The sequence below is a fragment of the Macaca fascicularis genome, chromosome 10 (genome assembly GCF_037993035.2).
Source record: "Macaca fascicularis isolate 582-1 chromosome 10, T2T-MFA8v1.1".
In the NCBI taxonomy this organism is placed as follows: Eukaryota; Metazoa; Chordata; class Mammalia; order Primates; family Cercopithecidae; genus Macaca; species Macaca fascicularis.
The window spans coordinates 77,942,283-77,954,818 of NC_088384.1; the positions used below are offsets into that span (position 1 = coordinate 77,942,283).

General features: G+C 37.0%; 1 protein-coding gene across 44 annotated transcripts in view; it reads right to left on the bottom strand.

Annotated features, from left to right (window-relative positions):
• Positions 1 to 12,536, bottom strand: part of PLCB4 (phospholipase C beta 4) — a 409,930-nt gene that overhangs the window by 95,376 nt on the left and 302,018 nt on the right. For 32 of the 44 annotated variants that reach the window (XM_015457802.4, XM_065522770.2, XM_065522786.2 and 29 more), the window contains 4 exons: positions 12,362 to 12,443; positions 11,254 to 11,354; positions 10,541 to 10,598; positions 3,523 to 3,631 (listed from right to left, as the gene is read on the bottom strand). In XM_015457802.4, the coding sequence (XP_015313288.2) occupies positions 3,523 to 3,631; positions 10,541 to 10,598; positions 11,254 to 11,354; positions 12,362 to 12,443 (350 nt within the window). The remainder of the gene's footprint in view (positions 1 to 3,522; positions 3,632 to 10,540; positions 10,599 to 11,253; positions 11,355 to 12,361; positions 12,444 to 12,536) is intronic. The other 12 variants (XM_074004800.1, XM_074004802.1, XM_074004805.1 and 9 more) reach the window with 1 other exon arrangement.

The window sequence follows — 12,536 nt, forward strand, 5'->3', positions numbered from 1 at the left end:
CGCTTCTGAATTTAAATAATTCAGTTTTCAATTTTATCTAAAAGTCAGGTTATGGGACTGGTGAGAAGAGTATACAGTGGTCACTGAAACGTGGCCCCAAAAGGCACCCTTCATTTCAATCACACCTTTCTGACATGGGGTAGAGCTCATGTGGTAACTACAGGAGCCACAATCAGTATTTACGCAACTTATAAATGGTTGATGTATCGACAGCTTCAACTTTTTGTTTTATTTAAGAACTTGCAAGCTATGAACTGATTTCAAGCTTACAGAAGTGTTCAGATGACAGCATAATGAATAGCCATGGACCTACACTAGTGTGGTCAGATCTCAACATTTTGCTTTATTTGATTTACATTTTTGATTATTTGATTTACATTTAAAATAATACATAATTCTTGATGCCACTGAAGCATCTTGTATGCCCCACCTCAATTCCATTCCATACCAGATAGATAACTACTACCCTAGTTTTGGTGTTTACCCCAAAAATGGTTTTGCAATCTTACTACATATGCATTTATCCAAACAACAGGTAGTTTGGGCTGTTCTCAATTTTACATAAAAGCTATCCCACTCTGTGCATTTGCAACTTGCTATTTTTATCTTTATATACCAGTTATACAAGTAGATCTTGTTCATTCATTTTTCACTGAAGGCACAGAAGTCCATATATGAATATATTATAATTTATTATCCATTATTTTGTTGATGGATAGTTAGGTCATTTCTAATTATACATGAAAGTAGAAATTTGTATACCTTTCTCCTTGGGTACCTTCATTCATTCTAAAGAGCAAGTACTTTTAGAGGCACCAGGATAGATGCAGTGATAGAAGAAACAGGTAAACCCTGCCTTCATGAAACTCTCATATTATGAGTGACAGAAACAAATAAGTAAACAAATAACTATAATGTCAAAGAAGTACTAGAAGGACAGAAAAAGCAGGAAGGAAGGTGATAAAGCATGACAGTATGCCGTGTTAAATATGGGCCAGTGAAAGCACTTCTGAGGTCACGTACATGTGTGAGGAGCAAGCCACACGCACACCCAGGAAACACCAGTCCAGGGAGAAGGATCAGCAAGTGCAAAGACCTTGATGCAGGTGTGTGCATGCCAACATCATTCAATGACAGCAAGACAGAGCAAGTGACCAAGGAAAAATGTAGCCTGAAATGAGGTTGGAGATGGAGCCAAAGGCTACATTAGTTGGACTTTGGCCCTCACTAAGTGCTTTAGATTTTATTCTAAATGTGTTGGGAAGCCTTTGAGGGTTTCGAAGGGTGGAATAACATGATTAGATTTGGTTTTAAAAGATTTACTCTGGCTGCTGTGTGGAGCATAAATTGTAGGGCACTGAGTAGGAAGGAGAAGGCGTTGCTTGGAGAGGGATGATGAAGGCTTGGATAGTCGGTAATGCTGGAGATGGTGAGAAGTGATTTATTTAGGATTTCTTTTGAGGCTGGATCTTACAGGTTTTGCAAATGAACCAGACATGATGTGAAAGAATGAAACAAGTTCAACATGAGCCCAGTGGTTTTGACTGGGTAAATAATGGTACTATTTTATAGGCTTCGAAAGGAACAGATCTAGGGGTAGGAAGGATCAAAATATGTTGTATATATACATTGGAAATGCCCATTCAGCATCCAAATGGAGAGTTCTACTACAGGTCTGTAGTGTAAGCTGGAGGTTAGGACTGGAGAGTTTAATAGAAGAAATGTAAAGCCATTGGCTTGGATGAGCTCAGGTACACAGTGAGTATAGATGGAGCAGAGATCTGAGAACTGTGCCGCTCTGGCATCCAGAGTTTGGGAAATGTATGAGAGATTCTCTAGGGTACATACCTAGCAGTGAAAATGCTGGGCTGTATAAGAGGCATATTTTTCACTTTATAAACTATTGCCAAAATATTCCCCAAGATGGTTGTACCAATGTAGGGTCTTACCAGAAGTTTATAAGAATGGCTTTGTACTGCATTCTCACCCACACTTGAAAATGACAGATATTAAAATTTCCATCACTTGTGAAATGGTCAAGTTACCCTTTTTGATGTGTCAATGGTCACTTCACAGACCTTTAAAACTTAGAAGGAATTTGGAAATAAACAAGGACACACCTCAATCATGACATTTATCACACTGCCACGGAATTGTTGAATCACTTGTCTTTCTCCTTGAACAGATGGCAACTGCCTTCAAGGCTGGGGACATTTCTTATTGTTTTGAATTCCTAGCATCTGGCACAGTGCTTGGCACCCAGTCAGCCCTCTACGAACTTCAAAGAATGAAGGTAGGGAAGGGAAACACTAACCAAATTACTGCATGATGCCCACCACCTTACAAGAAGGGAAAATGAGGCCCCAGGAGGCTAGTTCCTAACTCAAGGTCACAAGGAAGTGACAAGAATCATATCACCTCCTGCCACTATAAAGTGTTAGATTTTCTACCAAGTTGTACCACCCTTTGCTGTAATCATAAGCGACGTGAAATAAATTACGGTATTCAGAATATTGACAGAGAGGGAAGGAATGAAGCGTTCTTGCAAAACAGGTATCTTCAGCCATAGCAGAAAGTGTAAATGCACAACTACAACCAAACAGAAAACTACTGGGCTTGGAAAAATATCAGGGGTGAAATCATGCAGTGCAGAGGGCCAGGCATATCTATAAAGAGGATCCAGATAACATATAGACCATTCAGCCACACTCACTGGCATTAGATATAAAGAAAAATATATATTCTAAAAAGGAGGAAACTGAGGCCTTGAGATTCATGGACATATGGGACAGATGGAACTTGAACTTTCATCTCTTTAAATTCTCCACTGAGACATAAGACCAAAGGCTCTAGCTCAGGTACCCCCAGCTCTCCCTCCCACGTTCTGCAGGCATTTCTCACTGCTATGGGACTGATTTTAAAATTTCTCCCCATGCCTTTCCTTTGACAAATATTTGAGAGAACAACCCTTTGTTTCCAAAGTTTCTTTGAAACGGGCCAAGGTCCAGAAACACCAGCAATTAGCTAAGGCGATTCCTATTTAACTTCATATTAATTGTATTTATCTTTCATACCAGAGGTTAAGTGAGCAGTGAGAGGGCATATCAAATCACATATTAAATTTATTTGGCTTGGCAAAACAAAAGGGAGAAAAAGAAGACATGTAAGTTTTTATATGACAGAAATTATTTTCAAAGATTGCAAGTAGAGACTGTATTGGTTGTTTTAATATTTCAAGCAATATGCAATACCATAATCTAATATAAGAAAGTACATGGGGAAATAGCACTATAATATATTTAATAATACAATAAATTTCACAATATACTTCAGTCAACATAGGCTAATTCTGATGAAAGCTAAAATATATATGAACTTAAGAGTAGAAAAAAAAAATCAGTCATCAATCCATGGCTCTAGGGAGTTCCAAAGCAGTTACAGATATCTTTAAAGAAATCAAGGCTTTAAAAGTTGCATATTTTCTTGTTTTAAAGAAAAAAAGTCCTTTTTCATGTTTATTACCTTTTTTCTTCAAATCTTCATCAGGTTCATACATCTCAATGATCTGCATTGCCCTTTTGGCATCATAAAATGGAAATAAAATTTCATTCAATCGAGGATCTCGTTGATGCTATGATAAGAAAATAACTCCATTTAGGTTGCTATTTCTTGGCCTTGAGGCATTAGACATTACTAAGTTTATAATTTATAAAACAAAGTATATCTAGACTATCATATTTATAATTACAAAGATAGGACTTCACTGCCTTCCTGCCTTTCTCCTTAAAATACACTTCAAAAAGTCCAGATTTGGAAGTACTTTGGGTTAGTCTCCCTGAACTAGAGAGAGAGAGAATACATTTTTCCCCTTCAAAAGTTGAAGGACACGTAATACAGTGTGCATGTCAATTGTACTGTCTTCCAGTTCCCACACAACAGGGAAGGCATTTGGCATAAATGTCTATAAAATGTGAGGTCAAAATATTTTAAAAAAGCAAACACCAACCCCCCAAAATAGTTCAAATAAATAGGTAATATACTAATTTAAGTGCCCCTCCAAAACCCCAGAAGTAGTAACAAGAAAAATCCTAATGTTACACAGGCAAACATTATCTCATTTTCATAACAGCTTTCTACGTCAATCCATGATTTCTTGGGCCCTCAACAAATTTCATTTTCTTGAGTAACTATTTTTTTCAAAATGAACCAATCGCAATGATGAAAATTAATCAGCACAAGCATATTTACAAGCTATAAACAATATAGAATTCTCTGGGCAGAGGGTCCATGAATGACTACAGGACTTAAGAGGTTGGTGACATTACTGTTTTCAAATCGACACCTAAGGAGCTCCTGCTATGACATGAGGCACCAGGAGCAATGCTGTCCCTGCAGTGATGTCATCCTAACTTCATGGCAATGATGAAAAATCTAGTTTACTAACTGACTCAGCTCCAATTGTGTGTGTGTGTGTGTAGGCAGTGGGTCCAATAAACTTCCTTTCTGTTCACTGAGGATTAGAGGACAGCACTGTGTCCCCGGTCATCCCTTATATAAATAAATGAATACATGAATAAATAAAGCAAACTTCAATGGAATAATGACAGATAAGCAGATGTGAGCAAAACCTGGTCAATAAAGAGGACCTTGGTGACAACTCTTTACCCAAATATATGCACAGACTGAAAAACATTGTTGGAAAGTTATTTAAAAAGTAACTGTTAAAAGTTCATATGGATTTCCCTTCCCTATTTGTTTTGGAATGGGCATTGGAAAAGTGAGCTATACACAGAATGAATGCTTTTGGCCAACAGAGCACTTGGATGTCATTTCCTCATGCATACGGGGCCCAGCCTTTTCTGGGTCCCCTTCTCCCCCACTGAGTTAAGAGCATTAACTCATAAGGAATCAATATCAAATTTCATCAACTTATCCCAATGAAGCATGCTTCTGTTGTAATCTAAAAAATTAGGGCTCACAACAGCTCACATTCATGCATATGCTAGAACAGAAACTTATATTAACAGCAGGCCTTGAGGCCACCAGGAACAAAAGTTATGGGATATGCAGAGAAAGAGGATTGTGAAGTGGACCATGGAATGCCAGGCAAGTGAAGGCATGCTACACCTTGTTCAGGAAATTGATGTCATCATGCAATGGAGCCCACTACTCAAGGAAACAAGGAGCTCCATCCTTCTGGTGAGAATGCATTGTTTTAAAAACAAACAAACTGACAACAACAAAAAACCCATCTTTCTAGGCACATCCCTTCTCACATCTCCATAAATAATACCATGGAAGAAGATGAATACAGGATGAAAAAGGTCCTTTTTAGACCCCAGCACTGTTATGTTCATAGTTGGCCACTTTCTCTTCCTTATTAAAATTAAGTTTTTTTAAAAAAAATATGTTTGTTGGTAAATATTCTGAACTCAGTGAGATGATGGGGCAAATCCATATGAATTAAAAAATGAAGGAAAAAGGGATTCAGCTACAGGAGAGAGAAGAGAAAAAATTAGGAAAGGAGAGAAAACTCAGACATTTTTTGTGCATTTCTAAATATACATGCATTTGTGTATTCTGACAAGGTACTACCTGAGGTGTAATCTGTGGATGATAGCATCAGCCTCACCATCACCTGGCAACTTGCTAGAAATGCAGCTTCTCAGGTCCCTCCCTAGATCTACTGAATCTACTGATCTCTGGGGTGGAATCCATTAATCTGTGTTTTTCATAAGACTTCTGAGTAATTCTGATGTGCTCAAGTATAAGAATCACTTTACCTAACATATAAAGGTAGGCATTTTAACATATTTGCATATCAGTAAAAAGAAAAGTACCTAAGTCCCAGAAGGAGAGAAGAATGTTCAGTGTTTCAGATGTCCTCCCAATTAAACACAATTAAAATTTAGTCAGAGGGTATGATATTCATTAGATCATCCTGCCTATGAGAAGCCAAAGCCAGGAAAACCAAGTCCTAAAATGGATGTATCATATTCTGAAAATTACATTTGCAGCAAATAAGCATGAAGCACAGACAATGTGAAATTGCATTTGTCTTTGCTTCTGCTCCACTAGACAACAATCTTCAGCTCTCCCTAAAACCTTCATGCTTCAAAAAGGTAGCATAAAGCAATCTGGGTAATCCAAAGGAAAGGAAACAAATGTAAGATTTACGTTAGAGTCAGAAAACTATTATTTTCATATGAAAAAACAAGAGGAGAAGGATCATTTCCAGCTGATCTCACAGTAATAAGGCTGTGGTAGAGTTCAACATAGACACAAGCACAGTGAGGTGAATGCTTCACATCTCTGAGGAACCAACAGTTTTCAGGTAGGATTTGGGGAAACAAGGTACTCAGGTTATTCACCCCATGGTATCCAGTGCTTTGTAAAATGAGATTCTAAATGACTTCCAAAAAGAGGTCACAGAACTGTGTCCAAGTAAGTAAGGAGGAGATGAACAGAACTCCAGTATTATGTCCTTACTGGTACTGAGAAGAGGCATCATCTGGCTTCAATCCAAGTAGCACTGGGAGAGATGAATGTTGACATAAATGATATTTTTTAAATATAGAAGGAATAATTGGCAAGGATAAGCTAATTCATAAGACTAAATACCCTCCTTCTCTCTCTGCCTGTGCGTTTAAAGCATAAAGATCTTGTAAAAGGAAAGAGATCCTGGGTCCTTTTAAAATATTCTTTCATCTGCAAAAAGAAAAAAGTCAGGTTGAACCCTGCTGTGATCCTATGATATGTGTGAGGAAGGGGGAAGATTACCAGCAACAAGAAAGTAAAGCTGCTTCTTGATTCCTGTGGACCTTTTTCCTCTCTTCCTTATTTTGATCTCTCTCTCCTGCCCTCAACCTATCTCCCGATTCTACAGGACCCTAGTTATCATCTTTGTAAGAAGTCAAACAGAGAATGAAGGTAAAACTAAAAATCAATTTTGCTTCTCATTAGGAATAGGGAAAGGGAGGTAAAACTAACCAAAGCCAAGAGATTTTAACTAGTCTTGCCACATACAAGCAATTGAGCTAGTAGTAGTGTCTCACCATGTGGCAGTTCACATTAAGTGCCTCTGCTATCCCTCCTGGACTCTAGTTTGCTATTTTCATAATATAGGCAAAGAAGATTTCTCTCAGTCCATTGGATGAGACTAAGAGACATAGATGTGGCAAAATTTTAGCTCTGAGTGGTGGATTCCTATGGCTAAATTCTTAGTGGAGAATAACAGAAGGTGTACCTCACTCTCATATTCTTCTCACTCACACTAAACATTCCAAGGAGGAATCCAGTAATCCACTAGGATGGTGCTTTACACACTTGAACCTGTAGATAAATCACCTGGAGATCCTGTTAAATTCAGACTCTGACTCAGGAGGTCTTGGTGGGACCCAAGACTCTGCATTTCTAATAAGCTCCCAAGAGGTGCCGATGCTCTTGGTCCATGGATCACACTTTGGGGAGCAACGAACAAGGAGATACTGAGAAGCCAATGAGGAGTCAGGTCTAAAGCTACTACTGAAAAGCTAGTCAGTGTTGATTGCGTAGATAGGGAGGAGGTCACCCTATAGGGTGAACAAAGCAGTAAGTGGACTATATATATATAGTCTCTCCTCTCCTTGCAGCCCCCTGAAGATACACATAAGTATATGAATAAAAACTTTCATAGAAAGAGTGAAGGCATTTACCAGTTGGAAGGTGGTAGGAGCCAGCATGTCTTTTGCTAATATAAATGGGATTTAGGTTTTCCTACTATCTATTCTAACTGGTTAATGGTAGTGTATGTGTGTCTCCTGGTTTTTTGCTTTGCTCATTGTTTCTCTGGTTACCTTGCTGAACTCTCTAACTACTTCAAAGAGTTTTTCCGTTGAATTGTTTATATCAGGGTAGACAATCAGCATCTGCAAATGAGACTAGGACCCTGTCCTTTCCAGTGTTCATGGGACTTGCTTATTTTTTATTTTTATTTTTGTTTTGTCTCATTATATGAACCAGTGGACTGGAAAAACTTGAAATGTTTTCAAGTAAAATAAACATTGTATTGTACTCAAAGGATTTAAAAGTAGAGGCATCTGTCTGATATGTGGGGTAGTATTTGCTCTTTCTTGCATCAGTGCATTTACACTTTAGTTAACATAGTTTCTAAAGTGCAACCTTTATAAATCTGAAGCCATTGAACCTTCACAAGGAACCTTCACAGGGGCTTCCAATGCAGTGTTGGATACTGGCTTGTTGAGACTATGTGGCTAAGGCATTTTGAAAATGTTTAGGTTTAAACTTTTGGAGTCATAGACTCTTACATTCCAATGCTCATTCTTTCTTGAGTGAGCTCTCTCTGTCTCCTTTTGAAGTTGTTCTGCCCAAGGGGTGTTGTTGATTTTGGAGAGGTAAGAGGGTCCAGGGTAGGACTCAAAAGAGGGGGTGCAAGGAACAGGTAGAATGTTCTCTATGTTTGACAAGCCTTCTTCAAGCAGACATTCAAGTTTTTTGTCTAGTTCTTCCAGTTGAGTTCACTAGGATAGAAAAGGAAGACATTCAGGGTAGACACTTGGATTAAAAATAAATCCTTCCTGAGCAGTCTTAGAGTCTCTATGATCTAAAGAAATCTAGAATCACACTGATTCCATCAGTCATACCCCAAAATTTAAGGTGCTTCCTTAATGTGAATAGGACATCAAATAGAAGGAAACAGTATTAAAAAAAAAAAAAAGAATGCTATTGTCTACTGTAATAGTGAGTGATAAAAGGTTGACAAATAATAAATACTTTAAGAAAGAATCTGAATGGCAGAACAAGAAAGTATGGATGGTGATATTTTTTAAAAATTAAATGTTATGTCCAAGAATTACAGGAGTGACTATTGGGAACACCAACAAAAACAACGCATAAAAGGAAATGCATCAGATAAGAGCCTATAAATACTGCACGTATCCTCAGGACCTCAGAGTTGTTTCATCCTTTGAACAGTGAAATGCAGCATTAAGGTCTCTGTAATGTTTAATAGAGGGCTTCATCCCAAAGAGCACAAGAGGCCTTGTCTTGGAAAGTGGCAAACTGAAGATGTGGTAGATTTTCTCCTTTACACTAAACTGTCTTCCCTCTTCACCTCACCAAACCTAAGATGATCAATGAACCAAAGTGCATGAAGAAGCCAAGGGACATAAAACAAAACAAAACAAGAAACCAAAAAACAAAAGGCAGAAGAGGGGGAAGGGGTTAAAGAAACAAACAAGGCAATTTAACTTCTGAGCAGCTGTGACATAAGAATGTGGATAATATCTGGGTAAAGATTATGAACATTGTATTTATATGACGAAAAACCAGTGGAGTGGAAAAACTTGAAATGTTTTCAAGTAAAATGAACACTGTATTGTACATGAAGGATTATTTGAGAGGCATCTGTCTGATATGTGGGGTAGGACTTTCTCTTTCTTGCATCAGTGCATTTACACTTTAGTTAACATAGTTTCTAAAGTGCAACCTTTATAAATTTGAAGTCACTGAACCTTCACAAGGAAAGAAAAGAAGATGTAATTTGTCTCTATGAAGTGGCAAATTAAGGTCTGCCTTTTTATCTTTTCTTAAGATAATACCTTTTATCTGTCATGATACCGTCTTTTCTGGCATTTTCTCTTTATATGGTATAATGATTAACTTAAATTATTTTGAAACAAAAGCGTATTGTCCATCCTTCACTTAAACTCTTATTAACGTGTTAGAAAAAAAAGTGAATTTTCCATTTTGGATTAACAAGATTCTTGATGGGTTTCACTGAAGGGAAAACATTTTTTGCTTGTGTGAAGAAAAAAGCAGTTCATTTTAGTTGTAATAAAAGTTGCAAACTTTTTTTGTTCTAAAATGTTTTTCTCTTGTGCTTAAGCAAATTTTATCAACCAGTTTTGGTTGTTAAGTTAATCACATTATAAAATTAGCTCTGAGCTTGTTATAAAAAGAAAAAGTACAAATTTAACCTGCAATCCTATTGGCCTAAAACTCAATATATTTTCACCCAGGAACTCAAGTGTTTTGCTTGTTGTCAAAATATTCTATTTGAGCCAACATATTTTTCTTACATGCAATCCATTAAAAGACAAAAATAAAGCTTTCCAGTCCATGCAAAGGTATGAGATAAAGTTAGCAATGGAGAATCCAACTACAGTCTAGTAAACTCAATCCATTCTCTTTCTATTTAATGAGATCAATAGAAAAAAAAGTACCTTAAATATCATCTTGCAAAAACAAAGACACATTTACTTAAATGAATATATTATACAATTCACACATACACACAGAACCAGAGCTACATATAACAGCCAGAAACCAACAAAAAGCGGTGTGCAAAGCCAACGTGAAGAAAGCACATGAACACACAGGGCAGCAGCTGATTTTTGCACCTGGTAAAGCCATAATGGAAAGATCAGCAGGTCAGAAGCAAAGCGAATAAGGGCATATGATGCAGGCATGCAATGAGGACACCAGAGAAGGCAAGCCACTGCACACAGACTTTATGGAGTTAATGTATGAAAAAGCTTACTTCATTTAGAAAGCTCACTAATTGGTCTACCGTTAAATAATCAGTTTTGTCTCCATTGCTGAAAAGAAATTTATTAGAAAAAGTAAGTTTTTGTATATGATGCTACAGTAGGTACGATTTACATGTTGACATTTGTTGATGATAATTCTAAACTTATTTTCTAACCCTGAAGTAGTGGTGAATTCTTAAAATGGCCAGAGACTGTTCATAAGGGGAGAAAAATACAACAACAACAACAACAACAACAAAAGAAAGAAAACACTCCCACTAGGTCACAGAAAATGTCTGCAAATTTATTTTTTTATTTTATTTTTTACCATTTTCAGAAGATGTTACTTCAAAAACAACATGTAAGTCATCCATTTGAAATAATTGGAATGAATGAAATTTTCAAAAACATATTAACATTCCAAATTGAATCTAGTTAGTTCACATAATGGGTTAATACCTAAAGGAGCAGGTTAAAATTGTAGGTAGTTAGTAAAGCCAATGCAAAAAAAAAGTTCCAGGTGCTGCAATTAATGTATGTAAAAGTTTCTCAAAAACTCAGAGTGAACTTTTACACTGATAAACTATGGGGTGAAAAATGTAACCCTGACTAGATATTCCTAGATACTACCAACATACTATATTAAAATAGGACAAAAACGTTTTAAAAATAAAAAAGGACAGTGATAATATTTATATGACACTTCCTCATATGTGGAACTTACATTTTTTTGAAAAGATCTTCTATATCTGTCCGAGGACAAATCTTTTGTGTCAGTTCATAGAACTTTTCATAAGTAAATGCCGTGGGCTCAATTTCATCATTCTGTAAGGAACAAAATCATGTTATGAATCACAGAACCTTTTTTCCCTTGGAGGGTGAGAATCTATGAAGGTTCATGAAGCAAGGTGAAGACCACTTGGACTCAGGGCCTTCATCTCTGATTCCTGCTGACAGAAGCCCGGAGGCCAACTTGCAGGCACTGCCAGGCCATCTCCCTAAAAAACAGTGCGTGCACATCAGTTTTTCTAGTTATCACGCTGCCAGATTCTGTGTGTGTGAACACCTGGCTACAGCTGGGCTTGCTCTGGGAAATACCCCAAAGAATGACTATAAACATTTCCTCCAACTCACCTTGAGGGAGAAAAGTGTCTGCCTGAGGGATGCTGAATAAATCAAGCCCAAGGTTTAATTATGCTTATTTAGTGAATTTTCACAAGACCATGTGAAGGGGCTTAGGGTAACCATGTAAGATTTTACTTTTCATACTGAAATTTATATTTCAAATAGGACTTATTAAAATAGTACCAGGCTTCAATCTTTCTTGAAGTCAATAAATTAATTTCAATTTTTTTAAATTTGAAGGGCCATGAATACAAATGGTGTGGGGAGAGATGCTTCACAAAATATTGCACAACCACCTTGTAGAACTGAATTTATTAGTTACTTATTCATGCTAATGTTGTGCCTGGTTGAGGCAGTGTTGGTGAGCTTCTTTAAAATAAACTGTGTAACACAGCGAGCTGGCCTTCATTTCTCTTTCTTAAGAAAGGTAACAAAAATCATTCGAAGCAAACTATTTACATTTTTAGAGATTTAGGTTAAAATGCCCAGGAAACAAAAGGAAGGAAGGGAGGAAGGAAAGGAGGGAGGGAGAGAGAAAGGGAGAGGGAGGAAGAAGAAAGAAAAGAAAATTAACTGTACTATATGTCACTGACACATAATTCCAAATCTAATTGAGATCAGTTTAATATAAATAATCTAGCTCATTACATATGAGAAGATAAATAAACAAAATGGTTTTAGAAATACATTGTTAAGTTAATGAATACCTTTCCACTGGGAAGACCTAACTCCTTGAGTGCTTGAAAGATCACCTTTTCTGTTTTCCCCGATGCAAAGGTTCTAGTAATACTAGGGCAGAAAAGAAAGAAAGACACATTAGAGTTATTGTTCATTATGTTTTCTCTGATGCAAAGATCCAGGTCCTACTATGGAGAGTGAGAC